Source organism: Manacus candei, unplaced genomic scaffold (genome assembly GCF_025592945.1).
Source record: "Manacus candei isolate 608988 ecotype Guabito, Panama unplaced genomic scaffold, ASM2559294v1 h1tg000046l, whole genome shotgun sequence".
In the NCBI taxonomy this organism is placed as follows: Eukaryota; Metazoa; Chordata; class Aves; order Passeriformes; family Pipridae; genus Manacus; species Manacus candei.
Window position 1 is genome coordinate 785,021 of NW_026138094.1, and position 20,325 is coordinate 805,345.

Here is a 20,325-nt window from a genome sequence, read left to right on the forward strand (position 1 = left end):
ATTATGTGTGCATCCTGTGTGTGCTTGTAAACACATGCACACACTTCCACAAGTGTAGTTCTGGGTCCTCACACACATGCACTCATGCACACGCATGCATACAGGCCTTTGCACACATGTACACATGCTTGCACACATGTACACTCCATGCACATGCTTGCACACACATCCAACTCCTTGCAGACATGCACTTGTGGACACGCTTGCACACACATCCATGGGGGCATTTGCACACATGTGCCCTCATACACTTGCACAAACGTGCACACAGTTGACACGTGCATTTGGGTCCCTGCACACACGTGCACTCATGTGCACGCTTGCACACACGTGCCTGTGGGTCCTTACAAGCACGTACATTGCTGTACACGCTTGCACACACGTGCACACTTGCACAGACATGCAAATTGCACAGGCTCACACACAGGCCTGCAACTGTGTGTGCCTGTGCGTGCCCTTGCCTGTACTTACACATGTGTGCACTCTTGCTGCCACACGTGCATGCTTGCAGCACGTGTATGTGCTTGCACACACTTGCACACACACCACGGCACGTGCTTGAACATACACACGCGTGCTTGTGTAGACTGGCACACACCCAGCACCCTTGCACACCCACGTGCCCACACAGCACACGCTTGCACACTCACACAGCTGCACACGCATGGTAGTGCCGGGGAAGCTGGGCACCCCCAGCTGCTGCTCTGGGACTAATTAATTAATTAACGACCACACCGGGTATTAAAGTCGCTCAGTCTAATTACAGATTTTTTGGGTGACATGGGGTGCAGCAGGGAGGGGGTACATTGGGGGGCGATGGGGGGTTGCAGAGCATGCCGGGGTTGATGGGAGTGATGGGGGGGCTGATGGGGGTGATGGGAGACATGGGGGTGATGGGGGACATGGGGGGTGATGGACCAGGAGGGTGATGGAGATGATGGCAACGATGGGGGCGATGGGGATGATGGGGGGGAGTGATGGGGGTGACGGAGGTTGATGGGGGGGCGATGGGAATGATGTGGGACACAGGGGTGATGGACCGGGAGGGCGATGGGGGTGATGGAGGTGATGGGAGGGGTGATGGGGGTGACGGAGGTTGATGGGGGGCGATGGGAATGATGTGGGACACAGGGGTGATGGACCGGGAGGGCCATGGGGGTGATGGGGGTGGTGGGGGGGCTCCGGGCCAGCCCGGCAGGGGGCAGCAGTGGGCGGAGCCCTCCGCCCCTCTCCCCGCCCCCCACCCTGATTGGCCGCCGCTCCCTCATTATGCTAATACGGCGCGGCTGGGCGGGGCCGGCTGGCTGACGTCACGAGCCCGCGGGCGGGCGCGGGCCGAGCCGAGCCGAGCGGGGCCGAGCGGGGCGGTGCCGAGCGGGGCCGAGCGGGGCCGGGCCGAGCCGAGCGGAGCCGAGCCCAGCCGAGCCTAGCCGAGCCCAGCCGAGCCGAGCCGAGCCGAGCGGGGCGGTGCCGGGCGGGCGGGCGGTGCCGGGCGGGCCATGGCGGCGGCGGCGGCGGCGGCGGGCGAGGCGGCGGGGGCGGCGTTCAGCACCGCGAACAGCGGCCGGGTGAACGGGCTGAGCCGCCCGCCCGGCGCCATCGCCATGAAGGACCACGACGCCATCAAGCTGTTCGTGGGGCAGATCCCGCGCAACCTGGAGGAGAGCGACCTCAAGCCGCTCTTCGAGGAGTTCGGCCGCATCTACGAGCTCACCGTGCTCAAGGATCGCTTCACCGGCATGCACAAAGGTGCGGGGGCGCCGGGCCGGGGACACCCCCCGGGTGGGACACTGTGAGGGGGGCACCCGGGGATGGGGCTGGCCTGAGGGGAGGTATCGCTCAGGTGGGACACCCTGAGGGGGGGACGACTCTCAGGTGAGGTACCGCTCAGATGGGACACCCTGAGGCGGGGGGGAAACCCTCAGGTGAGGTACTGGTCGGATGGGACACCCTGAGGTGCAGTGCCCTGAAATAGGGGACCCTTCATGTGGGAGACCCCTGACATGTGGCACGTGAGTATGGGGCACCCCTGGGGTGGGACATCCCGTGGTAGGGGAGACCCCTCCAGTGAGGGACCCTTCAGGTGGAGCGTCCTGAGGTGGGGGGAACCCCTCAGGTGAGGGGTCCTGTCCCTCAGGTGGGGTGCCCTGATGTGAAGACACCCCTGAGGTGAGGTACCCCTCAGGTGGGACGCCCTGAGATGGGGCACCCAGATGTGGGGCTCTCCTGATGTGAGGTACCCCTCAGGTGGGATGCTTGAGGTGGAGAGCTCTGAGATAGGGGAACCCCTCAGGTGGGACACCCTGAGGTGGGAAAACATGAGGTCGAGGACCCTGATATAGGGGGACCCCTGAGGTGAAGACACCCCTGAGGTGGGACATCCCTGAGGTGAAGGCACCCCTGATTTGAATACTACTCAGGTGGGACAACCTGAGGTGTGGCACCTAACTATGGGGCACTGCTGGGGTTGAACATCCTAAGGTGGAATGCCCTGAGATAGGGGTGGGTACCTGTCAGGTGGGACATCCTGAGATGGAGCACCTCGAGACAGGGGAACCTCTGAGGTGGGACATCCCTGATGTGGGACAACCCTGAGATGAAGACATGCCTGAGGTGAGGTACCTTGGAGGTGGGACACCGTTGAGGTGAAGATACTGAAATATGTGGCACCCCTGAGGTGAAGGCACCCCTGAGGTGGGATAACCTGAGGTGGAGCACCCTGAGATATAGATACCCCTCAGGTGGGACACTTTGAGATGTGGCACCGATGATCTGCAAACACCCCTGAGGTGGGACATGCTGGCATGGGGCACCTCTGAGATGGGGGTACCCCTGAGGTGGTGTACCCCTGAAATGGAGGTACTTCTGTGGTGGGACACCCTGAGGTGGGGCACCCAAAGGTGGGGCACCCAAATGTGGCGCACCCCTCAGTTGAATTACACTTAAGGTAGAAGTACCCTTGATCTGGAGGTACCCATAAGTATGGGGGCACCCCAAGGAGGGGATACCCCTGAGGTGAAGGTACCCCTGAGTTGGGGGCACCATTGAAATGGAGGTACACCTGACATGGGCCACACTGCTATGGGGTACCCCTGAGGCAGAGGTACATCCAAACTAGGGACACCCCGGTATCGGGCACCCCTAAGGTGGAGGCACCCCTGAGGTGAAGGTACATCTGAGGTGGGGGCATCCCAGTATGGGGTGTCCTGGTATGTGGGCCCCCTAAGATTGGGGTACCCCACGGGAAGAGGCCCCCACCAATGGTGGAAGAACCTCTAGGATGGGGACACCCAGGGGGCACCCACATGGGGGGCACCCACCTGGGGTTAGGGTGCTGCCATCTGTCTTGGGGGCACCCTGGGATTGGAGCACTGCAGGGCTGGGAGCACCCCAGTGGATTTTGGGACACTGTCTGGGTTGGGGGCACCTGTCTGGCATTGGGACACCCACATGAGTTTTGGGTACCACTGGAGTTGGAGCATCCCTGGGATGGAGGCACTCACCTGGTATCGAGGCACCCAGCACGGATGGGGCCCCCCCTGCCTGCACTGTGCCCCCGGTGCTGTGTGGCACCACGGCATGGGGTGCAGAGCACCAGCACCCCGAGCAGCGACACACCAAAGGGCTCACACGGCACCTCTGGGGCCCCTCCAGAAACCCCCTCCCGTGAGCCGGGGTCTGCGGCGCTGGAGCAGTGTCAGGGCACCCCAGTGTCACCCAGGCAGGATCCACAGGCTGTCACCGAGCCCCTGTGCCACGGGCAGCACCTGTTTCAACATGACTTTCGGGAAGCCAAAACTCGGCACCTGCGGATGTGGCCACATCAATGCCCTTCGGCCTTGGGGCAGCCACCTGGACTCCACCGTTCTCAGCGCCGTGGCCTCCGAAATGTCTCCAGGTGCCTCTGAAGCTGTTTGTGTACCCGGAACAATGGGATTTGCACCTTTCCAGGCCCCCTCAGCACTCCTTCCATCACGGGCTTCAACGGCTGCGGCCCAGCTGCGTGATTTAATTGCGGACACTCCTCCGATTTGAACGGCATCCTCCCTCCCGGCGAGCCTCTGGAGCGGAATCGCTCCCGCGCCTGCCCTCCAAACTTCTCCCGAACACCCGGGCACTGTCCACATTGTTGCCTGCAGGGAAAAGGGGGAAAAAAAAGAGAGAAAGAAGAGCGCAGAGGAGGAAGCCAATGTGATTGCGGATGGTAAACACTGGAAATGGCACCGGGACTGAGGCGAGCTGCTGTGCTGATCTCCACTTCCCACCCGCAGTGATTGTATCCAGGGGGGATCTCTCCTTGCTCCCCACGAGGGCAGATGTCCCCAGCACCCCAAGGCAGGCGAGGGACCCCATCCCTCGGTGTCCCCCACCCTGCTGCTGCACTGCCTCTCCTCCCAGGCACGCTGATTGTACTTATTAAGAGTTATTAATACTTAATCAGCTGGCGGATTTAATTGTGCCAATATTAAAAATGCATCAATGTCAATTTTATTCATTAAATATTTACTTTGTTGAAGGAAAACTGTTTTGCTGCTGTTTTAATATCACTTTCAGATGCTTTTGGATGTGACCCCAGCAAACTGGGGGGGAGCCCTCGGGGAGGGAGCAGCACAGCGGCGGCACGAGGACCGGGAATGCTCTGGGAGAGATGGAGGGAAGAGGACGGGACCCTGTCCCCAGGGCTCGCTTGTCGCCGCCAGCTCCGCGTGAGCGAGCGGTTTGGCAGCGTGAGTCAGCGTGGGAAAACCTCACCCCAGGCGCATTCCCGATTCCCGAAGCACCACGATGTCGGAGGAGCTGGAGCGCCTTCGCCACACAAGTCTCATCCCAAGGAGGATGCTCAGGGCTGGGAGAAGTGTGGTGGCAAGCCAGGATGCGTGGCCTTGACACTGAGAGATCTTCTTCCTGGAGGACGTAGGCTGTGGCTTTCCCCAGAGCCTAGGGCTGGAGCAGCACTGCCCACGTGCTGCCTGCTCCTGCCTTGCTCCTTCGTCTATCCCACTGCTCCATCTCCCGCCCTGTTTTGGGGGTGAGCTGTGGCTGCACTGGTGCCCACCTGGGTGTCTGGGTGCCAGAGTACCAGGTTGCCACATGCCAGGCTGCTGGGCGCCAGAGTGAAGGGATGCAGGATGCCATGGTGCTGAGGTGCTGGATGCCACCATGCCAGGTTGCAGGGATGCTAGATGCCATTCTGCAGCGTGCTGGAATGCTGGGTGCCATGGTGCCAAGGGGCTGGATTCCACGGTGCCAGGATGCTCAGGTGCTGAGTGCCACCATGCCAGGATGCTGGGGTGCTGGATGCTAGGGTACCAGGGTGCCAGATGCCATGGTGTTGAGTACCAGGGTCCTGGGCTGTCAGGGTGCTGGGACACTGGACACCATGGTGCTAGGGTGCTGGATGCCAGGGTGCTGAGATACCTCAGTGGCATATTATCCATGCCCCCAGTTCCCCGTGTGCCTGGGGCTCTGCGGCGGTGCCAGGCCAGACACTGATCCCTTCTCCCCATCTCCGCAGGCTGTGCCTTCCTCACCTACTGCGCCCGCGACTCGGCGCTGAAGGCTCAGAGCGCCCTGCATGAGCAGAAGACGCTGCCGGGGGTAAGTGACACCGGGGGGGTCGGGGTGAGCTGGGGTGGGGGCCGGTGACACCTCCCTGGGGCGTGGGAGCCACTTCCAGTGGCCGCAAACCGAGGAATCGATTTTCCTGCCGCCCGCGTGCTGTTGCGCGTTCTGTGGGCTCCGACCTCCCGAGCTTAACAAAGTGAAAATAAATATTTAATTATTCGCCTAAATAAAAATCAATAGGCCCGCGGGTTGGCTGGGGAACGTGCCGGGGCCCGTGAATATCAATCCCTGCCGCGGGTGCGCGGGGCTGGCGGAGGGGGACGTGGGTCAAGGGGATGTGGCTTCCTGAGATGTGCTGTCACTGGGGTGACTGGGCGCTGGTAGGTTTAAGAGTTAATAGCCCATTTCGGCAGCCTAAAGGAGGCGGGGTCAGGCCCTGCCGTGGGGGAATCTCATCAGGCACACAGGTGAGGTGTATGGCTGCCGTAGCTGCTGGGCCCTTTCCACAGGGTGAGCACAGGGATGCGTGTGAGCATGTGCGTGCATGTGAGTGTGTGGGCACGAGCCCTGCCTGGGCACATGTTTGCGCACACCCCTCTGGGCCTGTGTGTTCGTGGTGGGCGCGGGGGGCATCTGGGCAGGTGTGGCCATGTGCTCAAACCCCTGTGTTGGTGCTCCCATCTGCATGTGCTCACCTGTCTGTGCCTGAGCACACGTCACTGTGCTTGTGAACACTCCTCTGTGCCTGTGTGCCCACCTCTGTGCTTGTGCACAGCCACGGGTGCTTGTGTAGACACCTGTGTGTGCCTGTGAAAACACCCCTGTGCCTATGCATGCACCTCCATGCTTGTGCACACCCACGTGTGCTTGTGTACCTCTACATGTGCACACCCCTCTGTGCTTGTGCATGCCTCCTGTACCTGTGCACACCCGTGTGTGCTTATACAATCCCCCTGTACCTGTGCTCACACCTCTGTACCTGTGCTCACACCTGTATCTATGCTCACACCTCTATACCTGTGCTCACACCTCTATCTATGCTCACACCTCTGTACCTGTGCTCACACCTCTATACCTGTGCTCACCCCTGTACCTGTGCTCATACCTCTATACCTGTGCTCACACCGCTATACCTGTGCTCACACCGCTATACCTGTGCTCACACCTCCACCTGAGCACCCCCCTTCCCCCCTCCCCCCTCCTCTTTCCCCTCCCCTTCAGGCCCCGCCCCCGGCGCTGCGCGGGGGGCGTGTCCAGCCGGGGGGCGTGTCCAGCCTGGGGGGCGTGTCCCACCGCGGCCTCGCCCCTCGGCCCAGCCCGGCCCGGCTCGGCTCGCCGGGGCTGCGGCCGCCCCGCCCCTGCCCCGCCCCCCGCGCAGCTGCGCGAGCCCAGCCGAACCGAGCCGAGCTCAGCCGAGTCGAGCCGAGCCCAGCCGAGCCGAGCCGAGCCCAGCCGAGCCGCCTCGGGTGGAGCCGCCGTGCCGGTCCGGCCGGTCCGGCCATGCAGCTGCCGCAGGTGCCGGCGCCCGGGCCGCGGCCGCCCGTGCTGTGGGTGCCCGCCGGGTCCAAGATCCTCTGCATCGAGGTAGGGCCCCGCCTTTGTCTGCCGCCGCCTCCGCTCCGCCCGGCCCGGCACGGCCCGGCACCGCCCGGCAGCCTCTGCCCGCGCCGGCGTGGGGGGGCTGAGCCCGGGGAGGTTGTAGGAGGGATGTGGGTGATGGTGAGGGGCTGTATCTGCTCCCGGGGATCGGCATGAAGGGATGTTGGCAGGGGTGATGGTGAAGGGATGTATCTGAACCCGGGGATGGGGATGGGAACGAGGATGGAGAGGTGTCGGTGAGGGGGTGTATCTGCTCCCAGGGATGGGCTGGGGGTGGGGATGAAGCAGTGTTGGTGATCAGGATGTGTTCGCACACAGGGTTCGGGATGAAGATGGAGGGGTGTTGGTGATCAGGATGTATTTGCACACAGGGATGAGGATGGAGGGGTGTTGATGAGCAGGGTGCATCAGCACGCAGGGTTGGTGTGTATGTTGGTGTGCAGGGTGTATCTGCACCCATGGATGGAGGATGTGGGTGTTGCAGGGTGTATCTGCACCCAGGGATGAGGATGGAGGGGTGTTGGATAGTGGGTGTATCTGCTCCCAGGGATGGGGATGGAGGGGTGTTGCTGAGCAGGGTGTATCTGCAGCCATGGAAGGGGTGTGCGAGTGGGGGTGTTGCCGAGCAGGATGTATGTGCTCCCAGGGATTGGGATGGAAAGGTGTTGGTGAGGGGGTGTATCTGCACCCACGGATAGGGTGTGTGGGTGTTGTTGAGTGGGCTGTATCTACACCCAGAGATGAGGTGCATGCATTGGCAGGGCAGTTGTTGGTGCTGAGGATGTATTTGCGCTCAGGGATAGGGATTGTGACTGTGTTTGTGTGTGTGTGTGTGTGGCTGAGAGGCTGTATCTGCATCCAGGGATGGGGAGGGTGTCGGCAGGGAGGTGTTGGTGAAGAGGTGTATCTGCATCCAGGAATGGGCAGGGTGTTGGTGAGGGGTGTTGGTAGAGGCTGTTGGTGAAGAGGTGTATTTGCAGGGAGGCTGTATGTGAGTGTGGGTGTCGGTGAGAAGGGTGTACCTGCTGCCAGTGACAGGGTGTGTTGGTGAGCAGGGTGTATTTGCAGGCAGAGATGGAGAATGTGCACGCCTGTGTTGGTGAGGGTGTGTATCAGCCCCCAGGGATGGGTTTAGTGTCAGTGTGTTGGCTGGAGGGTGTATTTTTCCACCCTGGTTTGTGTGTGTGTGCGGTTGCAGGTGTACAGGGGGCAGTGCTCGGGGGATGCTGTGCCCACAGGTGGTGCAGGGGGGTGGGCATGCATTGGTGGGGGTACAGCTTTGTCCCCCCCGGGTGTGCACAGGTGGGTGTTGGTGTCTGTGTGTGTGTAAAGAGGTGCTGGGGGTGTCTTTGCCCCCAGAGACGGTGACAGGCTGTGGGTGTGGGTGCAGGTGGGCCAGGGGGCTGGCGGTGGTGGGGCTGTGAGTGTGGTCAGGGGGTGAGCAGAGTACAGGTGTGCATGCAGGTGTCGCACAGGCCCCCACACTGGGGGTGTGCTGGGAGCTGCTCAGGTGTGCTCAGGTGTGCACAGGACTGCACCAGGCCCCAGTGTGGGTGGGTGGGGATGGGGGTGGGGTGGGGGTGCTGCTGGGGAGTGCTGTGGCCATCCAGGGCGGTGTCCTGGAGTGTCCCTGTGTCCATAAAGGGCTCCTGGGGGTCCCGCTGTGGGTTTGCAGTGGCAGTGGGGAAACTCAAGCGAGGGCCGTTGTGTCCCAGTGCTGGCTGTGCACCCCGGGGCGTGTGCCCGCGGCTGTGCAGGATCCACAGCCACGGGGAGGGCGTTGTGGGTGCTGTGTGGGTGCGTGGGGGTTCCTGAGGGCTCGGGGAGTGCGGGTGCACATGGGGCTGGGTGCAGTGGGTGCGTGGCCGCACGTGGGTGCGCAGCAGTGCTGGTTGTGCAGCGCTGCGTGGGCACGGGCGTGCGGCCGTGCCAGGGGTGTGCGAGTGGGTGGGTGGGTGGGTGGGTGTGCGTGGAGGGTGCTGGGGGGTCTGTGGTGGTGCTAAGGTGTGTGTGGGTGTGTGGCTGTAGGGGGGTGTGGCTGTGCAGGGGGTGTGCCAGGGTGACCGTGCACGTGCAGGGCTGTGTGGTGGTGTGATTGTTCCTAGACTGGCTGTGTCCCTCACTGTGGGTCACCCCTGGGGCTTTGGCAGGGTGTTCCCATGATGGGTGACTGCCTGTAACCCAGTTTCTCTTTCCCTGCACTGGGTGTTGGCTGCCCGGGGGCCCCAGCATGACGTGGACACCAGGCTCCCACGGGTGCCTGCTGCTCCAGCATCACCTGCCACCTCCATCTCGGCTCATTTGGATGCGTGGTGGCCTGCTGGATCCTCCAGCTGTTGGTTTTGAGGAGAAGGAGGAGGATGCTGAAGAAGGAACAAAGGCTAGAAGTGACCCTGTTCCCCCTGCCAGTGATTCATTATGGACTGGCTCTCCCCAGCGCCCAGGCAGTTGGAGGGGTCCAAATTTGGGTGGGGGACAGTGCCCAAGCGGTCAGGAGGTGGTTTAGCAACCCATGGTGACCCCTGGGCTGTGGGGCAGGGGTGGTTTGGCCATGGGGTGCTGTAGCTGGGGCTCTGTGGGGTGATGATGATGGTGGGTGCTGGGACACCCCAGCCAGGGTCTCCTATGACCATGGCCTTGGGGTTGGGGAGATGGATGGTAGCTGGGAGTGGATGTGTGGGTGCTGTGGGGGTGGAAAGGTGGGTGATAGGGAGATGGGGGATGGATGGGTGCCATGGGGATGGATGGGTGTTGGGACTGTGGAGGGTGCTATGGGGATGGATGGGTGTTGGGGGATGGATGGATGGATGGATGTGTGTGTGTGTTGGGGATATGGATGGGTACTATGGGGACGGATGGATGCTGTGGGACTGGATGCTGGGGAATGGATGGATGGATGTTGGTGATATGGATGAATGCTATGGGAATGGATGAGGACAGGTGCTGAGGGCATGGATGGATGCTAAGGGGATGGATGGGTGTTGGGGAATGGATGGATGAGTGTTGGGGATATGGATGAGTGCTAGGGAATGAGTGTTGGGGGATGGATGGGTGAATCTTGGGGGGAGATGGATGTGTGGGTGATTGTGTGGGTGTGTGGGATGGGTGAATGCAAGGATGGGTGTTGGGGGGTGGGCGGAATGGATGAAGGGCTGTTGGGCAGCGGTGGGTGACGGTGTGGACACGGTGCAGGGGTGCTGTGGGGACAGCTGGGCGCAGGCGGGGGTCTGAGTGGCACAGGAGCTGGTGCAGGGGGTCACCAGGCACCTCATAATGGGCATGTGGCAATGCCAAGGATGGCAAAACCCCCTTTTGGGGGTGTCCAGAGGCCGGGGCGGTTTCTCCCCAGTGTGGTGCAGCAGCCCTGGGGTAGGTTAAGCCAGTCCCTGAGGCCTGACATTTATAAACATCAGCAGCTCCCGGGGAATCAATACAGTTTAATAACCGGCGAGCGGAGACGGGAGACACATCAAAATGACACTCTGCGGCTCCGTAAATGTTATTCTAAATCATCCTCGCTGGGTTTATTGCATTAAGCACACAGCAGCGGGCACGGGAAATTTATTCCAGCAAAGGCCATCACGCTGGGAAATAGGGCTGGTGGGTCAGTGCAGGGGGAGCAGCCCCCCCAAAACTGGGGTTCCCTCCTCCCGGCTGCAGCAGGGATGTGGGGGACGGGGGGTGCTGATTTTAGGGTCTTGTTGCTGTCACAGCCTCCTGGGTCTGGGGTGAGCTGGATCCTGCCCCGCACAGGATGGATGTTTGGGGGGCTGGTGACATGGATGGATGAGGTGTCCCTTGGTGCCACCCTGTGCCACCCAGTGGCTTCTGGGGACTCAAACCCTTCCCTGGACCATCCCCAGCTCTGCGCTGACATTTCTCTCCACGTTTCCCTGGAGACGAGGCGGTTGCTGTGGAAACCTCCCTCCTCTTCTCTCTTCCCCATCCTCTTCCTCGCCCTGATGCGAGGGGGACTGGTTCTGCCCCCACGCAGCCCCGAAATTTGGGGACCCCCTCCAGGGGTGTGGTGGGGGCACCCTGGGATGGGGCTGCACATGCGCGTGGGGGGGCGACTGTCCCATGTGTGCTCGAGGCGTGTCCGTGTGCGCACCCCCGCGCCGTCATGCGTGACATCTCGCCGTTGCCGTGACGACCCCATCGAGCACATGGCTCGGGCTCCGCAGCATCGCGGGGGAAGCACGCTTGTTGCCATGGATACGGCCATAATTGTAGCATTTTTCGGCTAAAAGAGGGGAAAAAGGAGGGGGAGAGAGGAGGAGAAATGGCTCCATGGGGCAGCGGGCCAGGGCTGTGTGTGCCCGCCCGGCGTGTCCTGCTGCACACACGTGTCGCGCTCGCGGGTACACGCGGCGGGGGCAAGGAGAGGCCGAATTTGGGTGAGGTTTGGGGAAAGGAGGGCGGTGGTGCCGGAGGGGCTGGGGCTGGCGGGGTGCTGCTGCTGCCTCTGCAGTCCTTTGCAGTCGAGGAAAGTGGGCAGGCGGCCAAGCCTGGCACCGGCAGCCCGGCGGGCGCCTGCAGCACCGGGTGCCCATCCCTGGGGCCGGAGCATCGCCCTCCACATGTGGCATCCCCAGGTCGGCGTGGCCACGAGCCCCGGATCTGTTCTTGCACGGCCTTCCCCTTGTTCCTGGCTCCCTGTGCCACTCTGGGGCCAAATCCTGCTGTTTCCCATGGGAAGGGCTCAGGGGGCACCGCACTGACCACCCGCTCCCCCTTGTGTGTTGCAGATGAACCGCCCCATCCAGGTGAAGCCGGCCGACAGCGAGGGCCGAGGAGGTAGGTCCCTAGCCAGGTTCCCTGGCTGCCTGGCACGGACAGGGGTGCACAGGGTCATCTGGGGGAAATGGGGCACACGATGGCATTGCAGGGGCCACCGCGGGGAGTTTGGTTTGCAGAGAAACCATGAAAAGAGCTTCCTTTGCTGGTGGCATCCAAACCTGAGTGCAGAGCAAATGCCATCTTGTCTCTCCCTGCCCTGCCAACTGGGATGTCATCCTGGGAATGTCCTGACATCATCCTGATGTCATACCACAAGCATCTCGACATCCTGGGGGGCACAGGGTGAGCCAGCTGCTCTCCCACACTGCCTTTATCCACCAAACAAGCCAATTCCCTGCCCAGCATTGCCTGCAGGACCCCCAGCAGAGGCAGGGTGCAGGAGTTGGCTGCACATGGCCCGAGCCCCTCTCAAACAGAAACTGCCAACCCCCCACCCCGAAATTCTCCGTGGGCATTCGCAGCTCATAGGGCTGCACCGTTTCCAGGCTGAGGTGATAATGTGGGCAAAAATCACAGGAATTGGATCAAAATCCCACATTTGCTGTGTCTCTGGGCAGGTAGGCGCACTCGGACACGTGGGATGCTCCCGTGGGGCCCCCTGCCCTCGGCAGGACAGCCGAGGTAGACACCCCCCTATTCAAACCCCGTTATTAAACACGCTGGGAGCTGGTGCCAGCACGTCCCAGAGGGACCTGGCAAATAAATTACCCACTTACCGAGCGTACTTGGTGAAGCATTAAAAATCGATGGGCAAGCTGGGGCTCCTGGCTCCGGCCCCTCGCCCGGGAGGCGACACTGGGCCTCCCAACCCGCTACCCCCGGCTGCCCTCGCCGGGAGATGGTTTATATTTAACCAGACAACACACAAGCATTATTCCCTTAACTAATTTTCCTGGTACCTTAACGGACAGAGCATTCATCGTCTCCTGCCATTATTTATTTATTTCCCCGGCAACGCTCTTGACAGGGCACCTTATTTTCTTTGTCAAATGCCATTAGCGTGCGGCGGGAGCGCGCGGCCGCACAAGACAGATGCTGGTAATAATCATGAAATTCTCATTATTTACTCTCCCTTCTCTTGTGTTTGGGTTATTGATGTCCCCCGGGCACGGCCGGAGGCTGCGGGTTGTTCTGTGAGTCGATCATGTGAAGGCGATCGCGGCTGGTTTGTGGGTTCTCTTTGTTCCCTGCCGCATCCCGCCTCGGCGCCGGGGGAGTCGGCCCCTCTATCCCTGGGAAAAGCCCCAGCTCCACTCCCTAAAGTGACAGCTCTTCTCAGCTTCACCCCTCAGCAATTTCCCCACAGGAGAGCTTTTCCCACCCTGGGTGTTCTGTAGGATGGAGGTGGTAAACCCAGGATTGTTGTCATTCCCTCCCCGTGCTCCGGTGTCACCCGGCTCTTCCCCTCCACACACCATTTGTGATGAGGGGATGGGATGGGAGGGACATCCTGCTCTGCAATGGCCTTGGTTTTGTTTTTAGAAGACAGGAAGCTCTTTGTGGGCATGCTGGGGAAGCAACAGAGTGAGGACGATGTTCGCCGCCTCTTTGAGCCCTTCGGCCAAATCGAGGAGTGCACCATCCTGCGAGGGCCTGATGGAGCCAGCAAAGGTGGGCTTTGGGGTGCTGGGTGGGCACCTTGTGGACCCACAGTGGCCAAATCCAACCTGTGCTGTGTCCCTTCTGTGTCCTTAGGTTGTGCCTTTGTGAAATATGGGAGCCATGCCGAGGCACAGGCTGCCATCAACAGCCTGCACGGCAGCCAAACCATGCCGGTAAGTGCCAGGCTCGCACCCTGCCCCATCTGACCCTGCCTAATCCCATCACCAGCTAATTTGATCGTCTCTCTAATTGGATCAAAATCCTCAGACCAGCAATTTGTTGGCCACATCACCCCGAGGTTCCTCCTTGCCGGGCGCTGAGCCCCAGAGGTGGGAGTGCTGGGCTAATTCCCTCCGTGCTGGAGATAGGGGCTGTTTAATTAACGCTGAAGGTCAAAACTGAACGAGGAGGGGAAAAAGGAAGCAGAGGTCAGGGAGCTGCCACCTGGGAAAAAAAATGGCTATAATTAGACCTCCCATCGATCGCTGGCTACTGCCAAGCTGGGCAATGTCCCCGGGACCGAGGTTGCTGCCAGCACCCACAGCTGGGGACACGTTCTGGGGTCATTGCCGGTGTCCTGCCGTCAACCCCATCTTCCCTCCTGCCTCAGGGCGCCTCATCCAGCCTGGTGGTGAAGTTTGCGGACACGGATAAGGAGAGGACTCTGCGTCGGATGCATCAGATGGCGGGGCAGCTGGGCATCTTCAACCCCATGACCATCCAGTTTGGCGCCTACGGGGCCTACACACAAGCGGTAGGAGCTGCTGCACACCGGGGGGTTTTTGGGAGGCCCCACAGCTGCAGGGGGGCTGGTTTGGCCCATGAAAGTACCAGTGCCAGCGGGTGCAGATGCCTGTCAGGGCTGGTGTATCCCCGTTTAGGGGTACACAGAGGGCTTCACCCTCTGGGTGAGGGTGGCTGTAGGGCACAGTAGTCCCATATTTAGCATCGCCTGGGCCTCTTCCTGTCCCCAGGTCTGGCAGCAGGTGGCATTTATTCCTTGGAGCCCCCATGTGCAGGTGCAAAGCAGGAATGCTAATTTACCCTGTCTTCTCCCTTCTCTCTGCCTCCTGCACTCTTTCCCCTTTTCCCCCCTTTCTTTCCCTAAGATCATGCAGCAGCAGGCAGCCCTGATGGCAGCTGCCCAGGGCACTTGCCTCAACCCCATGGCCGCCATCGCCGCCGCCCAGATGCAACAAATGGCCGCCTTCAACGTCAGCGGGCTGGTGGCCGCCCCCCTCACCCCCTCTTCAGGTATGACCCCCCTCCATGTGCCACTCGGCACTCTTGGGGGGGCTGCCAGCGCTGACACCCCCTCCCGCAGGTACGAGCACCCCCCCGGGGATCAGCACGGCGCCGGTGCCCAGCATTGCCGCGCCCATCGGCGTGAACGGCTTCAGCCCCCTGCCACCCCAGACCAACGGGCAACCTGCCTCCGACACCATCTACACCAATGGCATCCACCCCTACCCAGGTACCCTCCTCCACTGCCCGGGGGCTCTGCCACGGCTCCCAGGGCTGGGGACATCCCTCGGGGCTTGGGAACATCCCCCGGGGCTGTGGGTGCTCGCTGGGCCTGGGGACATCCCTCGGGGCTGGGAACATCCCCCGGAGCTGTGGACACTCCCTGAGCCTGGGGACATCCCCCGGGGCTGTGGACGCTCCCTGAGCCTGGGGACATCCCCCGGGGCTGTGGACGCTCCCTGAGCCTGGGGACATCCCCCGGGGCTGTGGACGCTCCCTGAGCCTGGGGACATCCCCTTGGACTGGGGACACATGCTCAGCTCATGCTGGACGCTCCAGGGGTGCTTCCCACTTCGGGAATACGCTGGATAGACCAGTCGTGTGCCGATCCCTACTGAATTCCCTCCTCCCATGGTGTTGTGAGTGATACAGGGAAGAGGGAATTCGGGCAGGGAGCAGCTCTGCCCCTCCGTGGCGGCGCTTGGCCCAGCCCTTTCCCATGGGAGCTGTGCATCCCTGGCTTTCTCTGGCTTATTCTCTCTTCCTTTTTCTTTCTTTTCTCTTCCCAGCTCAAAGCCCCACGGTGGCAGACCCCCTCCAGCAGGCCTATGCCGGCATGCAGCACTATGCAGGTCTCAAACTCCGCTTCCCTCTCCTTCCCTCTCTCCTCTCTTTGCTCCTCACCCTTAATTTTGGGAGTTGAATGTCACCGTGGGGTTGAACACTGGATTGGGGCAGTGTGCGTGGGCACAGATTGATGAGGGGAGCACCAGGTGCTGTGCCCTGGCAGGAGCTCCAGGGCAGCAATGAGGGTGATGCCAATGAGAGCACCATCCCCTCATCCCACCAACATGGATGTGCTCCTGGCCTGGCCCTCCATGCAAATTTTAGATGGGGGAAAGAGAGTTTTAATGTCCATGGAACTGAGAGAACTCTGTGGGGAGGCCTGGCAGTGGCACCTAGGAGAGGGGACAAGGTTTGGGAGGTAATGGTCCTTGGATGTTCATCATGTGGCCAAATCTGATGGCCAAGGGGATGGGCTGTGGGGAGAAGGGAGTCAAAGCCTCCCATGGAAGTGTGTTGAGCCCAGCAGCCATTTCTTTATGAGCACTGACAACAACGTCCAGATTTTCAACAGAAAATCAAGTTTTGGACCCCAAATGTTTGGGGTTTTTCAATCAAAAGTGCCATCTTTCCTCAGCCTTGAGTCTGTATTACCGCTATCACAAACATCCCTCCTGGGGGAGCCATTCCTGCATCCCTGGTGTGCCGGGAAGGGTGGGAAAGGCAGAGCCAGCAGCCCTGGGGCAGGAGAGGCACCTCCATTGCAGGTGACAGTGGGGCACATCCCCATCCCAGCCCTTCCCGGGGCTGGGACAGATGCCGTGGCCTCAGCTCCGTGTTTCTCTCTTCCAGCAGCATATCCCACTGCCTATGCTCCCATCAGCCAAGCCTTTCCCCAGCAGGCACCGCTCATCCCGCAGCAGCAGCGAGAAGGTGAGGGGTGGGGGTCACCCCTCCGTGGGGCCGGGGGCTCCTCGGTGTCCCCCCAGGGTGATCCCACCTCATGGCTCACGTGTGCTGTCCTTTGTGTGTCACCCAGGTCCCGAGGGCTGTAACCTGTTTATTTATCACCTGCCCCAGGAGTTCGGGGACGCGGAGCTCACGCAGATGTTCTTGCCTTTCGGCAACGTCATCTCTGCCAAAGTCTTTGTGGACCGTGCCACCAACCAGAGTAAATGCTTTGGTAAGTCCCGGGGTGTGGCTCTCTCTGGTGTCCCAGCTCGGGGCTCCAGCTGTCCTCAGCATCCCAGCTCAGAGGTCCAACTCTCCTCAGCATCCCAGCCTGGAGTTCTGGCTCTTCCTCAACATCCCAACTCAAGGGTCCAGCTCTCCTCAGCATCCCAGCCCAGGGGTTCAGGTTTCCTCAGCTTCCCAGCTTAGAGATCCAGCTCTCCTCAATATCCCAGCTCTCTCCAGTCTCCAGCCTGGGGGTCCCATTCTCCCTCCTTGGCTCTTCCCAGTGTTCCCAGCTCAGGGGTCTGGCTCCACCCAGTATCCCCATGTTGGGGGTCTGTCTCTCCCCAGTGTCTCTGCTTGGGAGTCCATCTCTCTCCAGCATCTCATTTTGGAGTCTGTCTCTTCCCTGGTCTCCAGCTCAGATGTCCATGTCTCCCTGATATCCCTAGCTCAGGGATTCATCTCTCTCTCTCACAGACCTTGGTGTCCCCACAGACCCTGTCACCTTGGTGTCCCCACAGACCCTGCCACCTCAGTGGTGTCTTTGGAGGCCCCATCACCTCAGTGTCCCAACAGACCCCATCAGTCTTGTGTCCCCACAGACCTGCAGGCCTTGGTTTCCCCACAAATCCTGCAGCCCCCCAGTGTCCCTGCAGCCCCCATCACCTTGGTGTTCCCACAGACCCTCAGACCTTGGTGTCCCCACAGATCCTGTCACCTCAGTGTCCCTGCAGCCCCCATCACCTTGGTGTTCCCACAGACCCTCAGACTTTGGTGTCCCCACAGATCCTGTCACCTCAGTGTCCCTGCAGCCCCCATCACCTTGGTGTCCTCACAATCCCCACCAATTTGACAGACCCTGTCACCCCAGTGACCCCACAAATCCAATCCTGTAGTGTCCCTGCAGACCACTCCAGTGTCCCTGTGGACCCTCCTATGCTGGTGTCCCCACAGACCCTGTCACCTCAATGTCTCTGCAGACCTTGGTGTCCCCGAACACGCTGTCAGCCTGTCACCCAGTCCCCTGCAATCTGGGGCTGTGCTGTCACCTCACAACTCCCTCTCCCAGCACTCCCAACACAGGAGCATCCTGTGGGATTTCAGTGCCTGTGCTGGGGTGAAGCAGCTGCCTGTGATGTCTGTGGTGACAAACCCCACTGTCCCTCCCCAGGTTTCGTCAGTTTTGACAATCCGACGAGCGCCCAGGCGGCCATTCAGGCCATGAATGGCTTCCAGATTGGCATGAAGAGGCTAAAAGTCCAGCTAAAGCGGCCGAAAGATGCCAACAGACCCTACTGACCCCAGCAGAGAGGTGAGGGGGGGCCGGCCCGCGGTGCCCAGGGGGTCATGGCAATCAGGGTGGGCCCCCCCAGGGCATCACTCTGTTATATCCCTGAGCGTGTGCAGGGATCTCTGTGCCTGGGACCCTCTGTGTGCGTGTTCCCAATGGATTTGGGTCCTTCCCTGCCTCCTTCCCTCCCTCCAACCCCCAGGAACCAGGCTAACAGCCCCTTCCCTCTTTTTCAGGTCGGGCGTCCCGCGGTGTCTGACGACTTTCCCCTTCCCCAAGTGCAGTATCCAAACCCGTAACTCTCTTTCTTTGCTACACATCCCGGAGGAGGAAGAGGAGGAGGAGGAGGAGAGGAGGAGAAAATGGTGAAGAAGAGAGTGTTTTGGTCGTAGCTTTTCCTTTTTGAATTTTTTCCCAAACTGGTCTTGTTTGTTATTTAACGGGAACGAGAGGAAGAAGATGAGGAAGGAGGGGAGCGATGCGACGCCGGGGCTGCGATTCGCCGCCGGCCGCTCGCCGGGACTCACCAATCCCTCACCGGGAAAGGGCCGGCGGCCCCCGGGCAGCGGGGCCACGATCTACCTTTGGTTTTGGGGTTGTTTTTTTTTTTTAAAGCACTCATTTGCTGCTACCGATTTCCCAGGAGAAACGAGGAAAAAGAGGCTCCAAATGGATTCTTAAACCAAAGCCGGTGGGACGGGACCAGCCTCGGGCGCTTCACCTGGAGGATGCTTGTTTGGAAAAATAAAGAAACGGCAAGATTTTCCTTTTTCCCTGCGAATGGGGAAAAAAAAAAGAAGGATCAAAGTATGTTGGACTTATAGAAGATATATATAAATAAGTATATATATATATATATCCCATGGAGCAGGGCGGCGGGACACGCGCTTCCCCTGCTTGTCACTGGCACAGGGACATAGGATTACTTGTTTCAGAGTCATATCATTCCTTAGAGTTTAGGGACCAAAGGACTATTGCTTTTTTTAAATATATCTATAAATAAATTAATTTAAAAAAAAAACCAACAAAACACACAAAAAAACGTTGGGAAAGGAGGAGAAAAATCCAACAAAAATTGAGAAGGTTGAGTAAAACCCTCAGGCGTTCGGAGCCGTGAGCGTTTCCTACAGGGCTTGGATTTGTGGGGCTCAAGGGCTCGGTTTTGGGGGCCAGTTCGTGGCTGGGGATGGGGGGATACAAAGGGGATTTTTGGGGGGGCTGCAGTGGCTCCCCCAGCCCTGTGGCCCAGGGGGAGTCGGAGCCCCTCGGTCGCCTCTGGGCGAGGGCGGAGTGATGCCGGTCTTTGCATTTCGGGTTGGTTTGGGGGGTTTTTTGGGTTGGGGATTTTTTTTTTTTTTCAGCCAAAAAAAAAAGTAAAAAAAAAAACAAAAACCGAAAAAAAGAAAAATGTGAGGTTTCGGCAGAAACGAAGCGAAGCGAAATAAACTTATTTTGTCAAACTCGTCACCTTGGTTGGTTCTTCAGAGCAATCACTGCCGCGTCCATCCCACCACCCAGAGGCAACAGTGGGGCCCCTTTCTGACTCCAGCTGGGCCAGAGCACCCCCTGGGAATTCGGTGAAGTTGGGAGAGGACCGTGAGCCTCTCTTTTTATTTGCTTTTTCCCAGGAATGATTATTTTTCAGAGGAATTCACCGTGGCTGTGGAGGGGATTGAGGCAGGACCTGACCCCTGTGGTTCCCCCGATCTTTCCAAGCAATGCTGGAGATTCAGGGGGATGTGGCCGTGTCTCGTGGGATGTCCCCTCACAGCTGAGGGTACAGCTGAGTGACTGCCGGGATCCTGGGGAAGTGACTGGATTTGTTTTTTGTTTAAGGAAGGGACAAATAACCAAACCTCACAAACTTAATCAAAAAAAGCCCCAAGGGCTGGGTGGCAGAGTGGGTGGCGAGGGGACAGTCACCAGCCTGGGTTTGGGCCCCCCTTGGGGACATGGAGCAGCTGGTGTGGGATGAGTGGGAATGGATAGATGTTGGGGTCCCTCCAGGGGGGACAGAGGGCAGTGACATGGCAGAGGTGACACTGAGGCTGCACCCACTGGTGTGATGAGCCTGTCAGGTCTCAGCTGGTGACTGTACCTAACCAGGGTAATTTTTATGTCAATTCTTAATTTCTTTTATAAATCCTGGCTGAAATTGTGACCGACCTGGAAAGCTCACAGGCCACGGGGAACCTCAGTGCCCAGCCACCCCTGCCAGCCCCTCACCCCTGTGCTGAGCCCCAGGACCCTCCGGGGCTTCTCAA

At 60.1% G+C, this 20,325-nt stretch overlaps 1 protein-coding gene across 6 annotated transcripts; it reads left to right on the forward strand.

Moving 5' to 3' along the window:
* The first annotated feature begins 1,490 nt into the window (after positions 1–1,490).
* CELF6 (CUGBP Elav-like family member 6) lies at positions 1,491–19,526 on the forward strand. Of its 6 annotated transcripts, none has more exons than XM_051796485.1 (13): positions 1,491–1,749; positions 5,516–5,598; positions 11,913–11,961; positions 13,447–13,575; positions 13,660–13,739; positions 14,177–14,320; positions 14,676–14,820; positions 14,891–15,040; positions 15,600–15,662; positions 16,447–16,527; positions 16,634–16,777; positions 17,942–18,082; positions 18,298–19,526. In XM_051796485.1, the coding sequence occupies exons 1-12, from the start codon at positions 1,500–1,502 to the stop codon at positions 18,067–18,069; spliced, it is 1,446 nt and encodes a 481-aa protein (XP_051652445.1). In that variant the 5' UTR covers positions 1,491–1,499; the 3' UTR covers positions 18,070–18,082; positions 18,298–19,526. The 6 variants fall into 6 exon arrangements, with proteins under 6 accessions (XP_051652445.1, XP_051652440.1, XP_051652441.1 ...); XM_051796480.1 differs by having other exon boundaries at positions 1,540–1,749; positions 16,450–16,527; XM_051796481.1 differs by having other exon boundaries at positions 1,540–1,749; positions 13,450–13,575.
* Positions 19,527–20,325: the final 799 nt, after the last annotated feature.